The sequence below is a fragment of the Gouania willdenowi genome, chromosome 14 (genome assembly GCF_900634775.1).
Source record: "Gouania willdenowi chromosome 14, fGouWil2.1, whole genome shotgun sequence".
NCBI lineage: Eukaryota > Metazoa > Chordata > Actinopteri > Blenniiformes > Gobiesocidae > Gouania > Gouania willdenowi.
Window position 1 is genome coordinate 19,075,263 of NC_041057.1, and position 16,432 is coordinate 19,091,694.

At 38.3% G+C, this 16,432-nt stretch overlaps 1 protein-coding gene across 11 annotated transcripts in view; it reads right to left on the reverse strand.

Annotated features, from left to right (window-relative positions):
• msi2b (musashi RNA-binding protein 2b) overlaps positions 1 to 16,432 on the reverse strand; it is a 333,212-nt gene that overhangs the window by 201,730 nt on the left and 115,050 nt on the right. For all 11 annotated transcript variants that reach the window (XM_028467613.1, XM_028467615.1, XM_028467610.1 and 8 more), the window contains exon 6: positions 14,915 to 15,007. In XM_028467613.1, the coding sequence (XP_028323414.1) occupies positions 14,915 to 15,007 (93 nt within the window). The remainder of the gene's footprint in view (positions 1 to 14,914; positions 15,008 to 16,432) is intronic.

Here is a 16,432-nt window from a genome sequence, read left to right on the forward strand (position 1 = left end):
TAAAAATGACTCAGCATGTTGGAAATAGATTCATTAATGTTTCCAAGTACCCCCTGCAATGTGTTCAAGTACCCCTAGGGGTACACGTACCCCAGGTTGGGAACCACTGCTCTAGTTTGCACATCAACATATAAATACATTATAAAATATGTGAAGCACTAATAATATCAAAGCAATAAGACACAGATATCAAACCCTGGACAATCTTCACTTTCAATGTATTGGATTTTGGGAAAGACTTTTATGGAATTTGGGGAAATTTTGTGGAAAAATTTGAAGGAAATTGCAATTATTTCAATAATTTGAGATAAAAAAAACGATTGTCATCGTGTGATATAAGCATGGGGGAAATGTGAGCCCTGCTAATATTGTGGAGTTTCATTGAATTTGTGTATTCATTTGGACATATCTACAACTGAATTAGGTGCTATTTGACACAATTCCTGGCTTCGCTGACTTTTTTTGCTCGCTGCCGCGGACCGAATCGAATGCTCTAAAAGGCCGGATTTGGACCCCGAGCCTCGAGTTTGACATGCGTGCTGTACATGTGCACAAGTTAATATAACACCCAAGACACAGAAGCAGAACACTACTGAATTAAAATAATTTAAAGCCACAAAATCTCCGAACAGCAAAAAAAAAAAAAAAACATTACATCAATTACATATTTATATAATATTGACCGATATCGATTAATTGGTGATAGATAAAATTAGAGCGATTAAATGGCTGCACCGATTAACAGGTTGGGCTATTTTAGGAAGTCAATGAAAGTTCAATTAAACAAAATAAAAAGATGAGATATGGAAGATGAGATATGTGCTTTTTATTGTTTTTTTTTTCCAAACAGCTTGAGTCATCCTGACAAGAGAAGTTGTTTCCCCCCCCCCCAAATATAGTGGATGATAAATTACAATCAAACATTTGCTTCATGGATCTACGTTAATCTAAAGAACTATGAAAACCTGAAAAGTGTTACAAGTTTGCAGAAATTCAAAATACATTATAAGAGAATAGTGCTTTAAAGAAATTTGCAAATAACATTAGTCAATAGCTCTTTTTTACCTGTAGGTAACCCTGTAATATTTCTAATTCATATAAATGCTTAATCATAAACGCCAATATAATGTATGATCAATGTGTGTAGTTTGTGATGTCAAAATGTACTAAAAAAATATGCTTTTCTCTTCTTTTCTCTTGCTGATGTTGCTATTTTTACATTTATGGCCTACTCCTTTTGAACTTTTAATACCATCTAATGATGTATTTTTATAAACAATTAGGAATGTGAATTACTCTAACTACACTAAATAAAATAAATAAATATGATGGTCGGTCAACAAGTATTAAAGGGTTTAGTTTCGTACATCATGCTCTCTTCAGTTATTACAAATCCAACTTATAATAATTTATGTGTAATAATACCTTTACTCGTAGGGTCCTAACCCTCGCTGACACCAGTATGGATAAAGCAGATAAAGAGAGTAAAGAGGGATAAAAGGATTGGACCCAACACATCCTGCTTTGTTTAAATGAGCTTTTGGTTTGTAATGCTGCGCTTTCTTTGTACGGTTTGGAATTTATCCCTAAATTGACTTTGGAGTGAGTGTGCGTGTGTGTGTGTGTGTGTGTGTGTGTGTGTGTGACACTTTCTATATCCATATATATCAACACATGCAATAGGAAGAATGTGTGACGTTTATTAAAAGCTGTGCACATGATAACCCACTTGAGGGTGCAATCTCTGCTTTGAGATCTTTAAATGAAGCTACATATTTCATTGCAATTACCCCCATTTTGTTTGGCCTACTTACACCACTTGAACTAAATATTACAACATGTAATGAGTCTGTCACTTCTCGTGGTGAATTTCGCCGTCGTCTCGAAATGAAACCAAACAAGTAATTCCTAAGAAGTAAATTTAAAGCTGGTGGACAACTTAAAGCCTTGGATCTAAGTAATGTTACCCTTTTAACAGACCAGACGACACTGGAACACACACAGACTCCAGCAGTGAGCAGTTAAATGGCCTAGATAAGAAAAACCTTTGAGACTTCATTAGCATTTTCCATCTAACCACCGTACATTGTGTACATTTCTGTGTAAGAGCATTTAGCCGGTGATTTCTAGAAGGCAGTGTGTGTAGGAGGAGACACTCAGGAGTAAGAGCTGGAGCTGCCTGTGGACCTGGTCACACATAGCAGTAGGTGGAAGTCAACACTTACATTGGACTATATGGTACAGTATGTACTGTCCTGTTCAATTAAAATGATAATATTAGAAAACCATTTTTAAAAGAACTATAGCGTAAAATGATGGAATAAACAAGTGACATTTTAAACAATCTAATGTTGTAAATAAGTGGATATAAACAGTATTAAGTGCAGTGGTTCCCAACCTTTTTTGGATCGTGACACCATTTTGACATCAAGAATTTCTGGCGACCCCAAAGACATTTTTTAGTAGAATTTTTAATTATGTTTGAGCATTTTAGCTGAACCAGATTTATATTTCACAAAGTGAAAGTATAGAAATACAGTTGTTTAAGGTTGGGTGTTGTTTTAATAATTAGAAAAAATAATAATAATTAAAACATTTTAAAAAATCTTTTTCAATTTTTCAGAAATTTCAGGCGACCTCACATGGGATCTCGACCCAAAGGTTGAAAAACACTGATTTAGTGGCTCCTGAATAGATTTTATCATTCAATTTTCCACTCACTCTCTTTCTCTCTCTCAAGTACCCTCTGTAGTGCCATCCCGTACCCCAAGGGGTACATGTATCCCCAACACTGATATATATATATATATATATAGGACTATTGCTTTGCTGATTGTTTTAAAAGATGTACTTCTCAGTAAGCCAAAGGTTCACAGAGTTCAAAGTACTTCATTTTCTGATAACTATGTGTCTCTAAAATGTGAATAATGTCACAAAATTATTATAATCACCACTTTATTATGAAAGTAAACCCTGTGCAAAGATAATCTCACAGATATCTATCTACTAAAGCATGATGCACATCTGTTTGGCCACAGCGTTGACTTCAGCGGTCCGGTGTCATCCAGGTGGTGCTGAGTCATGGTTCGTGCTTGCTGGGTTTAGTCGGCGGGGGCGTGCGGGGGCACCGGCGAGCCTCTGTTAAGGAAAGTGTCATCGGAGGATAAAAAGGATTTGTTTTGGAAGGCGAGGATAAAGAGCAGCTTTGTACCGTCTTTAAAAGTCTATCAGGCGAGAGGTGAAATTTGACATTGTCGTTCGGTTTCTCATTTGGCCGTGACATTGGAAGGCACACGGCCTGTCACTCTGCGGCTGAAACAAGGGGGTGGACGATAGATATGCCTATCACTCACCCATTATCTTTCCGTCCACTGGTTTGTCTACAAGCCTGTCTCTCTTTTCTTTTTTTTTTTTCCCCATATTTCTTTTTTTCTTTTATTCTTAAGGCGGCATTTAGGCATGCAGGCATTAATAAATACAGATTTTCATATCCAGCAGGGAAACACACTCTTTGAATCGCAGCAGTCCTCTCCCACATAAGACTCCCTAAGGACTAGACTGTCGTTTGCAAAGCCGAGGTGTCCACCTCCACACCAATCCGATAGTGAGACGGCTGCAAATTACTCATGACACTTCCTGTGATGACATTTTTAAAATGGCCTCCCTGCTGAATGGCATCCCCCCTCCCTCTTTCCCAACGCACAATTACCACCCCTTCATCTATTTGCCACCATCAACACACACATTAATCCATCCCAAACAACCACCACCCTACACACACACACACACACACATCTCTATTTGTGTCCCACAGATTGCCGGCTCTTGCCTTCACCTGATTGACCCCTTTGAGCAGGTGCTGGATCCGATCCAATCACAGTCAATCTTCTTTAAACATTTCATTCTTTAAGCAGAACAGGGGCTCAAAATTCCATCATTCAATGACCCGATCAGTGACCGATAACACAATCAAGCCAATCCCAGCTTATCCCGAGGGAGCCATTTGAGAAGGGACGGCCAGGAGATGAGACGACAGACCTACAGAAAGGTGTCAATCTGCCGTGATCCACGGCTCTCGTTGAAAGCCGCCTACGCCGCACACAATCGACGGCTTTAAATTGCCACATTATAGTATTTTAATGGATCAGCATGAGCCAAAAAACAAAAAAATAAAAAAAATCTATTTAATCTTAATGTAAGGCTGTGATTCCTTTTGGTTAAATACCTGCATGATTTCTGCTATCCAAAGACACAGGGTTGAAATGCATCTCAGTTCTTCAGTGGGCATTTAAAAGCCTCTCTACTGGAAATGTTGCTGGGCCACTGGGCAAATAAAGGTCAAAGAGGATATGAAATAGTTGGTCTAACTTGTCGCCCCCCCCCCCAGTGTGTCCCTGCAGCGTCGCATTTATATCCACATTCATAGCCTATTCATTTATATTGTGCTGCCCTTCGTGCTGCTAGTCTCAGTCACTAACTACAAGTGACTGCAATGAGATTGAAGCCTCAGGCTAAAATCTCCACTGCAAGGCACATGCTCCATCAGTGCTGCTCTGATCACTCCTTGTAATCACTGGAACCGCACTATATCCTCAACTGATTGGTGGAGTTGCAGCAGAGAGGAAACAATCACAGAATGTCAGCAGATGACGGACACGGAGACGGTGGAGAGGTAGTGGTCACTGCGAGCCGCCATGTAAATGGCATGCAAATGTGCACCTGCACCAACCGAGGGAGTGGAATGAAGGACTGTGGCCTTTTGATTAGCTTCTTTTTTTCCCCCCATCCTATAAAGTGTGTTTTCCCTGCATTAATCATTCATGTTTGCTATTTCAGTCGACGAACAATGTTGGACACGAGAACAGGTTCAAAGCACAATTAATGTGCACCTTCACAAAGTGCATTTTAAACCCACTAACGGCTCAAATGCTTTTGCTACCCTGGGTAAAAGAAATTGAATTTGGTGAGATAAGAATGATGAGTTTAGTTATTATCAGTGATGATTTATAATCTCTACTCTGAGATTCAAATGCAAAAACAAACATATGTGTGTCTCATGCTCTTAATTGCCAGTAGGGGGGCTAATTACTTTTACATAAATAATTCTACTCTGCTAAATAACTTATATAGTCGTATCCAGTGGACAAACAAGAATAATATCAGTTCAAGGTTTAGTCTTCTAGTTTTCTTTGGGGCGACCGTGGCTCAGTGGTAGAGTGGGTCGTCCAATAACCGAAGGGTTGGGGGTTCTAATCCTGCTCTACCCAAGTCATTGTCGTTGTGTCCTTGGGCAAGGCACTTTATCCATATTGCCTCGTATGAATGGGTTTGAATTGGGCATGACTGTTGGTGGTGGTCAGAGGGGCCGTTGATGCAAAATGGCAGCAACGCTTCTGTCAGTCTGACCCAGGGCAGCTGTGGCTACAAAATAGCCACTGCCGCCACTGCCCTCTAGAACTCACTCCCACAACCCATCAAGAACGCAGACTCATTCCAGAACTTTAAAACACTTCAAAACCCACCTGTTCCAACTTGCTTTTCCTTAACCTTTCTTTTACTTGTACCTTTACTGATATTTCTTTATTTTTCTGTATTCTGTAAAGCGGCTTTGAGCACCGAAGACAGCGCTATATAAATTTGATGCATTATGATTACCATCACTGGTATGACAAATGTGAGCGACTGGTGTGAATGAATGATGGTTTCTGTACGAGCTTTGAGTGTCCTTGGAAAAAAAAACGCCATTATCATTATCATTATTATTATGATTATTATTGTTATTTTCTTTATTTAGGAGTTCCATACGTTTGCAGCTGGGTTTCGAGTCTAGGCTGCAGCAGACTTGCACAGGACACTGTGTTTTGCCTCCTTCCATCAGCTCTCTTATCCCTTCATTGTCCTTTACTGCGTGTCATCACTCTTGCAGTCACATCCCCTGGCAGACTTTTCCCTCCTCTTTATTATTAGACCACTGTCTCATTTTATTACTCACTAACGACCAATGTGTCTACCTTTATTTCTCCTGAGCCTAGTGGCAATGAATAGGTTAAGCTCCTCCTCCTCCTCCTCCTCCCATTGAGCTCCACCTTCACTATCAGGCTGTAGACCAGTGGAGCATGAGAACCGGGACTGGCTGGACACAAAGGGATGATTGTAGCAGCCCAGTGACATGGAAGCAAGTAGCTGTGATGAAACTAAAAAGCCAGCTTCAGGCCTGTTAGAGCAAATCCTATAGCCAGTGGAGAAGAGAGCAGAAAGTCAAGCCAGACAAGTGAAGTTGTCAAAGCCTAGCCAAATAAGGGCACTATGAGACGCCCTCAAAGCCGATTACAATAAACCAATGAAGTAGCATTAGCTACCACAGCTAATTGTGCTTTTATCTGCGGAGAGAACTCTTTTAAGGCCCCAGCAGGGCACTGCTGGGACGTCACATCCAAATTTACATGGACCCTTTTACACAGAGCTTTAATCAAGCAGCTGCTTCAGTGTGACTATTTGGAGGGAAGTTCAAGGTGCTTTGCAGGTAAATCTAATATAATATATACATATATATACACACGCATACAGAGGTGAAAGCAATGGATTACAAGTACAGTTGTTACTGTAATTGAGTTGCTTTTATGGGTACTTTTATATTTTCATGTACATTTCTAAATTAGTCATTTTTACTTGTACTTAAGTACGTTTTAAAAGCAGTAAAGTAATTAGTTACACTTCTACACCCAACAGTTACTGAGTAAATGATTATTTCTTGTTATAAAATGATCAACGGACGTTGTAAAACTACAAAACATGAAATGAACAACAATCGAATGCATCACATCACAGCCGACCAACCAAATTAAACGTAATGCCAAAACAGCATTAAATGGAGGTTATTTTCTCAGTTTTAAAGTTCATAAATTTAGCCATACTTAACTTTTACTTTGAGTACTATTTAATTGAGGTTTTTTTTTTACTTGTACTTGAGTATTTTATGTATGACTTACTTGTACTAAAATGTACTACTAATACGTATTTTCAAGGCTCAAAAACTCAATCCACTACAGTGTAACATCCGACAAGCTTTCTAATGCAGATGCTTGTGAGTTTAGGCACAAGGTCTAAGGGCTCTCTTCTCCCATGCGCGTACGTCTAAAAAGCCACACAGTGGCGCTGTTTTTGGCTGTGTGCTATTCTCCCCCTGTACTTAAATCAGTCGCTGCGCGCCTTCATTCCAGTAACGCACTGTGGGTGGAGCAGAACTGAAATGTGGGCGTTCCCATTCAAATCTGGCTTTACGCGCATTCTCCGGTGTGCGTAAGTCGCGCTTCTAACCCTGGAATAAGTGCAGCGCCCCGATAAGGTAAAAAAATATATTGCACTCGAAATTTGGACAGATACATGTGAAGCCACACGGACTCGTGCGTCGGGCAGCAGCAGCTGTGATCACTCAGCTGCGGCTGCGCGATTAATTAAAACTCTGACAGACACAGACTTCTGTCCACAGTGATTCAACTATTTTCATACTATGTCCAACATGAAAGTCACAGTTTGATCCACTACAGAGTGAAACAAGCTGTCATATGCAGTTGAGGATGGACCAGAAACTGTTCCCACACATATTTTAATTAGGCTCAGCTCAGGTTGCTTTAAACAATTGATATTTAAATCAGCGTATTATGGAAGCCAATAGTTCTGTTTCACTGCAAACATCCCTCTGTATTAAAGATATATTATTTTTTCATATCTTCAGGGCATCTAATTTGGTCATGATGATGGAGGTGATGATCATCAAGGAAAGAGATTTTAACTGTGACTCAGTCGCACTGCAATAATCTGATCAATGATCTGATCAAATCAACCAACCTGTTACATTGTTTATCAATGAAGGCATTTCAAATTAAAAGTGAACTTTATCATTTTCACGCATTTCAATGACATTTACAAGCATTGGGAAAACTCCATGTTCCGTGATTTCGAGACAGCCCAAAAAAAATGACATCACCGCCTCCTTTCCTTCAGCCCGCCTTCATTCACAGACTACGCGGTTTTGCTCTACTTACGCACGGTGGGCGTGTCAGGAGCCTGGACCCAACGATACGCGTAGGGGAGAAGCGCGTAACTTGAGGCGCACAAAAAAGCGTTTAAGTCCAGATGGGAGAATAAACCCTTAGCATCATAAACAGTTAAGTGTTAACACTAAGTAAATAATTGCTTTAGAGCTCAACTAGCTTTGTCATTATAAGAAATAAGTATACACACATTACTTATTGATGTTATAATGTCAGCAAACTTACTAAAGCCAAGAATCAACAGTGCTTTTGTGCCCAAACATGAGAGTAAATGTTATTGAAAAGCACAAATGGAGAAAGAGCGGCGAAGAAACTCTTGAGGAGCAGCCATTATTTACAAAATATGATCTTACAGGTATAGAAATTTACTTTAGCTTTTTATTAGCTAAGTATATTATAGTGCTAGAGGTGGGATATGCAATAAATAAATAAACCTGTGCTTCGAGTAAGAAAATGCAAACGGTCCACTAAAAACAGGTGCATGACCCACTTCTAGGTCCTTACCCACTAGTTTAGAAACACTCTCTCGGGGGCTAGCAAATAGCGAAAACACAGTTGTCATGTTTAATTGTATCCCATCTTTTTTAATCTCCTCTTCTCTCCGTATGTTAAAAGGTGCTTCTACTTGGGATGCAAACCACCAAGACTTTTTATTTTATCTTTGATTCCAGGAGCAAGGTCTTTTTGACTTTACTGTCACACTGTCATCAGGAAGCTGAAAATGCTGTTTTTCTGTTTTGTTTTCGGTTCTATTTGTGGAATAACTTGTGTTGTTAAAAAGGCGTGGAGGGCTGTTTGCAGCTGCTGCCATAAATTCTGCTGTTTGCTTGTCACAAAAAGAAATTCATTTGTCTTACTGTCAGGAAGGAAGCCAAATTCCCCTTGGGCTCTGCAAGTTTGCTTTAAGACTTCAATTCAAGGCTGCTATAAAACTTAAAAGTGATGGACTGACAAGTTTATACTGTATACAGTAAACTTCTGAGAGCACGGGGTATTTATCAATCTCTGATGTTCCTATTATACTTTAATGTGATAATGTTTAAATGATGGAGAATTAATGTTTAAAAATGGAAAAAAGCATTTGTTTGACTGCATATTCCAGGCAGGGGAAACTGAGGGCCACATGCGGCCCTCAGACTAGTTTTGTGCAGTGTAAACACACAAAAATGATTCCCCAAAACATAAAAAATTACAAAAAAATACACGAATGGGGAAAAAAATACCCAAGAAACAAAAAAAAATGACTCCAACAACACACATAAAGACAACATAAATACACAAAATGAGAGAAAAATAAACAAAACAACAAGAAAAACACACTAAACCCTTTGTTCTTTATTAATGTTTTAATGTTCACATTGGTCATCATTCTAAATATTGATATAAATGTTGATTAAGTAGCCATCAGATCAGACAGTTACATTTTTGTGGCCCCCATTGTGATAAAAGTTGCCCATTTATGGCATATTGTAAAACATTTGCTATAGCCTGGACAGACTGGAATGTACAGAAGTGTATTTCATTTACCTGAAGGGTGGGATTCCCAAGTATCTTAATAATTCAGACAAAAAAAAAAAAAAAAAAAAAAAAAACTAGCAGAAAAAACAAAAAAAATTTACTCTGAATAACTGAAAAAAATTACACCAAAAAACAAAAACAACTTAATCTGGAAAACAGAAAACAAATTTGTCATAAAATTTGAAAAAAAAAAACTACCCTGAAAAACAGAAGACAAAAATATTTGTCTGGGAAACATTAAAAATAGCCCAGAATTTTTTTATTTTATTTTTTTTTTTTTTTCAAGTGAATGTAATACGCTTCTGTAAGAATGAACCTTGAGCATGAAAAATATAAAATATATTAATATCTGTATTACTAAAGAGCTTTATTGTTGTTCTAAAATATGTGATTTTTATGTTATTCTTAGGAGAGTTGAAGAAGAATAGTCAAAATTGCTGATTTTTTCCAAAGGTCACACTTTCTTTTACTCATTTTTAAGAATAATTTTGTCACAATAGGGGGGCCCTGAGGGTTTTTCATTAATCAAAGGGGGGCGCAGCACAAAAAGTTTGGGAACCACTGCCATAGCACATTAAAGAGTCAATTAAAACTGCTTGTGTAGAAAGCCCTGTCAAACGTTAAGCACTAACTGCAAACAATGTCTGACTAATGCTTACAAATGGTAGTACATACTTTACACATCCCACCATTATTGTAGAGTTTTAAACAACGGCACCGACTGCTACGGTCCATTTAATAAGGACGAAAAAAAACAGAAATAAGACATCAAAAGGCTAACATTGTCTTTCCAAACAATTGATAGGTCTGCACAAAAGTGCATAATAGCACCAACAGCAAGCCTGATTAATCTGACTTTATTGCGGGACGGAAATAGAAGCAGCCTCCAGTTAAGAGTCCTTGAATATATGAGGAGAGCCGGCAGTAGTGATAAGATTGTTTCCTCTAGCTTGCTGGGCAAAAGTGCAATGTGCCGCCAGAGAAAAAAAAAAGATGGAAGGCAGGATGTGGCCACTATTAGGCAGGTAATGGGATCCACCTGAGATACATTAGAATCAGTCAAACACAACCGCGCTTCAGGTTCATTTAAAGGACTGTCACACATTTGGCATTGTATTGTACCAACGGTGACAAAAGAAAAGGGTGAATGTAGCAGTGCAGCTAAGCTCCTCTGTAGTCCTGCCAGGCTCAGGCATGTGCTCCTTCCTAATAGTGACGGCTGGGAGAGTCGCACTGAGGCTGTTGTGCATGAGAGCTGTCAGTTTCTTCCCATAACACACATCTCGCCCTCCCACCACCCCCCTCCCCTTCCTGATAGAAGTGATGGGTGAGAGAGAGAGTGGGTAGCAGGCGAGGTGTGGAGGTCACAGACAAAACCTGTGACCCAATTGTGGCCACACCAGCTGTTTCCCCTTAACTGCCAACCAAACATCGCCATCTCTGTAGACACATCCAGCTAATTGGTCGACCACACACATAAACCATAAACACTTACAGGCACACACACACACACACACACACACGCACTTCTGCGCTCACACATTACACAGAGAGTGAATGATGTCACTGAAATAACTTGTTCCCAGTGAGGAGGAACATTTGCCGGTGCCTTAAGCAATAGTTGAGCGATGATTGATAAAGGGCTTTAGAACAGACTTCCAAGCTATATAAACAACGAGCTGGCCTGCGACCGTGCTGACTAATGTCCCCCTTGACATGCACACAGGCTGACAGACAGAGGGACGACTGACTGACTGACTGACTGACAGACACCCAGATTCTATGAAGAGAGACTGAATAAATAGTTTTTTCCCCTTCTGTGAAAAAGTCCTTTGAGTGTTGTGTATGTGTCATTTATAACTGTAATCACGTCATTGATATCCAATTACAATTATGGTGTCATTTTAGCTGTAATTTTACAAATCTGTTGCTGTCGTAATTGTAATTAAACTGTGATTACGTTTCGATAATTGACTTTGTCATGAAAATTCGATAAAAAATTGTCAAATATAATATAACGTGTATTTTACAGCTGATTTTGGACGCGTTATCATAAAAGATGCTAACAGAATGCTAACACAAGAGGTTGGTTAACTTTTATTAGGTTGTTTATTTCAGGCTCAGTAATTATGATCAATTGTAATTGAACTTTAGTAATTGAGAACGTAATTGTAATGGACTTTCTGAGGATAAAAAGTAATTGTCGTTTCATTGTGAATGGAAAAAATGCTGATTACTGTAATCGTAACTGAATTGTAATTGAACATGGGTAATTAAAAATGTAATTTCAACTGAAAAATGTAATTGCAACTGAAAAATGTAATTGACCCCAACCCTGGCGATGATAATGGTGGGCTGCACTGACAGAAAGGTTAATTAATAACAAATAACAAACACACACACACACACACACACACACACACACACACACACACTAGCACCCTTAATCATGAACCCACATAAATACACTTAATCGCTAACATACTCACGCATGGCGAGAGCACTACTGCAAACACATCCAAGCATGCACAAGTAGGCTCTAAACGCACACACAGACACATGCACAAGACCTTCGCTGTCTGATTTTGTTTGTTTCCTTCTAAGCGTTTGAGGATTCCTTGAGGAGGGGGGAAAAAAAACTTTGTATAATCAAGTCAATTATGTCATTCAATCAAGTCGAAAATCATTTCGGAGCCCTTTCTTACATCCATTGATTGCAAAGTCGTGCTGTATATTTGACTACTGCTTTCTATTGTGCAAATAAGGAACATTTATTTGGAGCGGCGAGCCAGGCTACGGCTGGGTCATCAGCGCCACTTGGCCAGAAAAGGAGCAAAAACAAAGCCCTTCAACGGCCGCTGGTTTATTCCTAAAAAAAACAACAACAACGGGTGGGTATGGGTAGAGCTAGTCGGAGACTGTCTTTGGACGATGGCGGGAAAGAAAAGGTGTTTCTATTAATTTCTAACAGGTCTTTTGTCTCCTTCAGGACATGGTACATTATGTGCCCACGGAAAATCCATCTGCGCTAAAAAATTGTTTAAACTCAAGGTCAAGTGCTGATGTTAGTGGGACTGTATCAGCTGAAGGTGACCTTGACTGATGTGGAATTTGACATGAGGGAAATAGATCTTTACTCGGAGTGGGGAAATTATCTGTGAAATGCTTGCCACTGTATCAAAGCCTGTTTCTGTGTATGTGTGTGTGTGTGAGAGTACTGTATACAGTACGTGTCCTTGTATAAATGTGTGTGCATATATACAGTATGCCTGGCTCAGCTGGGGCTATTAGAAATGAGATGAGTGAGAAGAAACTGCTGGAGCACAGTGGGGGAAAAAAAGCAGCTTCCAGCAGATAAACAGGGGTTGCATTGATATGAAATATCTCCGTATGATAATTAGAACATAAATTCTCATTTTTGATGTCGTCTATTTACCTATAGTTGTATCAAATCAAAGGAGAATGGATGTCATCGTGTATCAGAAGACAGAATCGCATGCTGTAATGCATCAATGACTGCAGCAGAGAATCCTACAAAGAGTCAAACCTTTAATCCTCGATAGATTTAGTTCAGATATATAAATGCCAATTCAAGCAGGTCCTATAAACACCAGAGTTTGTTTAACCTTGAGAGGTCAGGCATTGGAATTATAGTTCATACGGGTCAGATAGTGGAGCCCAGAGTTCACAGCAAACATGATGACGCTGCTTTTAGTTGTTATGCTGCAAAGAAGTGGAACAAACTGCCAGCAGAGCTGAGGTCAGCATCCAATGTGAAAATTAAAAGCTCTCGTTTTTTTCTTCTGCTTATGGGAGATTTTCACCAATTTAATGTTGATTTCAAACTCTGTTTAATATTTTTATTGATCTGTAAACAACATGCATAAGGGGCGCCGATTGCAAAGTTGCGCATGCTACAATAAGCAGCAACTTTGTGCAACATTTAGCAACAAACCATGTTCAAAAAAAACATATGTGAATCTTTGTGTTACTTTTGACCAAATTTACAACACTTTTCGTAAAAATATAATGTTAATGCTAAATATAACATCAATATAAATAATACAATATAAAGGTTGAGTATAAATTTAAAATCTAAATCTAAATAACACAATCTAAATGGTAAATCTAAATGTCATGGGTCAAACTAAATATTTAGCTAATGTGCAAATTCACAAGCTTTTATGTTGGTTCTTCCGGGGAATTTGCATATCAGCTAAATATTTAGTTTCACCCGTGACATTTAGATTTTACATTTAACATTTAAATTTAACATTTAGATTTAAAATTGATATTATATTTTTACAAGAAAAGAAACATCACAAATTTCACAAATATTGCTGTAAATCTGGTCAAAATTCACACGTTTTTGAAATGTGGTTTACAATCTGCACCTTATATATGCATAATGTTTTTATTGATCTTTAAACTACATGCATAAGGGCTGCCGATTGTAAAGTTGCGCATACTGAAATAAACAGCAACTTTTTGCAACATTTAGCAACAAACCACGTTTTAAAAAAAGTATGTGAATCTTTGTTACTTTTGACCAAATGTGCAGCGCTACTTCTCGTAAAAATATAATGTTAATGTTAAATATAAATGTTGAATATAACATCATTATAAATAATACAATATGAATGTTAAATATACATTTAAAATCTAAATAACACAATCTATATGTTAAATCTAAATGTCATGGGTGAAACTAAATATTTAGCTAATATGCAAATTCAGAAGTTTCTATGTCGTATTTAGCTTCACCCGTGACATTTAGATTTAACATTTAACATTTACTGTTAACGGTTAGATTTACCATTTAGATTTAACATTGACATATTTTTACAAGAAAAAAAAAACGTCACAAATATTGCTGTAAATTGGGTCAAAGGTAACAGAAATTCACACACGTTTTCGAAATGTGGTTTACAATCTGCGCCCTATATATGCAAAATGTTTTCTCTTGCACTTTCAAATCATGTAAAGCACAATTAATTTGTCTTGTGTATGAAAGGTATATGATTTCCAGCATTCTTGGAATATCGATTTCAATCTCCTGAGAAATTGAAGTTCTAAGTTAGCTTTGAGCTAACGCTGGTACAGTGCAACATCAAAGGGATTATTGTACAAGATCCCTCTCCAAAATGAAGGAAAAAACCAACGTAAAGAGGTAAGACAGAATTTCTCATTTAGGCGTTCAGCCCTTGCTCAAAAGCTCAGATTTTTGTGTGAATAGATTTTAAATATGTAAACAAGATTTTATGTTACATTAGTGATAATAAGACTCAACAGCGCTGAAAGCGTTCGTAGTTCACAAGCGTGTTAAAAAAAGAGGGTCTTACCTTCCCAAACTGTTCAAAATACTGCTTCACATCTTCCACTACTGTATTAGCAGACAAGCCACCCACAAATATTTTCTTTGTTCTCGTGACCATCTGGAAGAAAAAAAGGGGAAGAAAGTATTAGTGAGGAGACTTCCAATGCAACACCGGGAAAAAATAATGACAATGACGCACAATACTGATTTTAAACACTTTGTTTTCATTTTGCCACCATCATTTTGTATGAGTGAATGAATCTGTAGGTTTTGGCAGGAAATCCAATAAAAAGACAGCAGACAACACAATGCGTCAATTAGAAAACCGGAACCCTCTCTTTACCACCTCTTCTGTGGCTGCTTTAGGTCTCTGAAAAATACTTGTTTTGCAATAGTATTTAAGAAGATATTGTAAGAGAGGGGAGTGAGATAAAAATACAAAGAAAGAACCTTCAGATTATTTTAAATAACCCCACCCCCCCACCCCCCGTTACGGTGCTTATCTATTCCCCAAAAAGAAACACTTCCCTTTCCCTGTGGGTGTGTGTTGTGACTAAAGTTTTCAGCTCTTGATGAATTCCCTTTAGCTTGAGGGAAAAGGGGCAAAATCACTGTTTTCTACCCCCTGCATAATAATTCCAAATGTTTCCATGTTTTTTTTATAAACAGCAGAAAGGTTCGAGAGCTTTTTTTTTCCTTTTTTTTTTTTTAAACCAAAAAAAAAACAATTAAGAGGTGTTAAAAGTTGGAATCAGACATGTATTAAAGCTTCATTTAATTTCAAACAGAATAATATTAAGGATTATTACCCACAGCATCCAAACGGGCACAAACATCTGCTGCCGAGTACATACTAAATGTAGATGAAGACAAGTTCATTGAGAAATACAATAAGACTTCAGCACAGAGTGAATAATGTGCCAGGGAGTAATCCTTCAGTGACTTTCTTTGCACACGAGGTTGGACGGATTAAAGAATTAGCCAGTGACCTTATCAAATGGTATTTGTGTACCAACATGCTAAACTAGAAGCAATGTTGACCACAACTTAAGGTCAGTGTAAAGCAGAAATAAATTTGTGTTATGAGTTTGTCACACCACAGAAATATGTGTCATTGACCACTGAGCGCAATTTGAAAGATGAAAAAAAATTGCTCAGTGTATAAAATTAGGTCTCAAAATCATGGAAAAATGAGCACTTCTCTCTGCTCTTAAACGCTGGGGGTGTGTCAGTTAGAGGTGCCGGAACCACGCCCAAGCGCAGAAAGCGCCGCCTCTGTGTATCAACCCTATCCCTAAGAGTGAGAGCAGTTTGAAAAAAAAAAAAAACTTAGGAAAAATCCAAAAGTGCTTGGATCGGGCCAAACGAGGAGTCAGTGGAAAGGTCTGCTCCACCCGAGTACGAATATGTGCATTTCTCCCAGGTAGAGTCAGAACTGCGCCCGCTAGAGTCGAGAAACAAAATTGCGGTGTAAAAAAAGTGCTAATTTCATTGAAAATGTGGCACCAGCGGACGCATTTTATTCCATTTATACATTTATGAC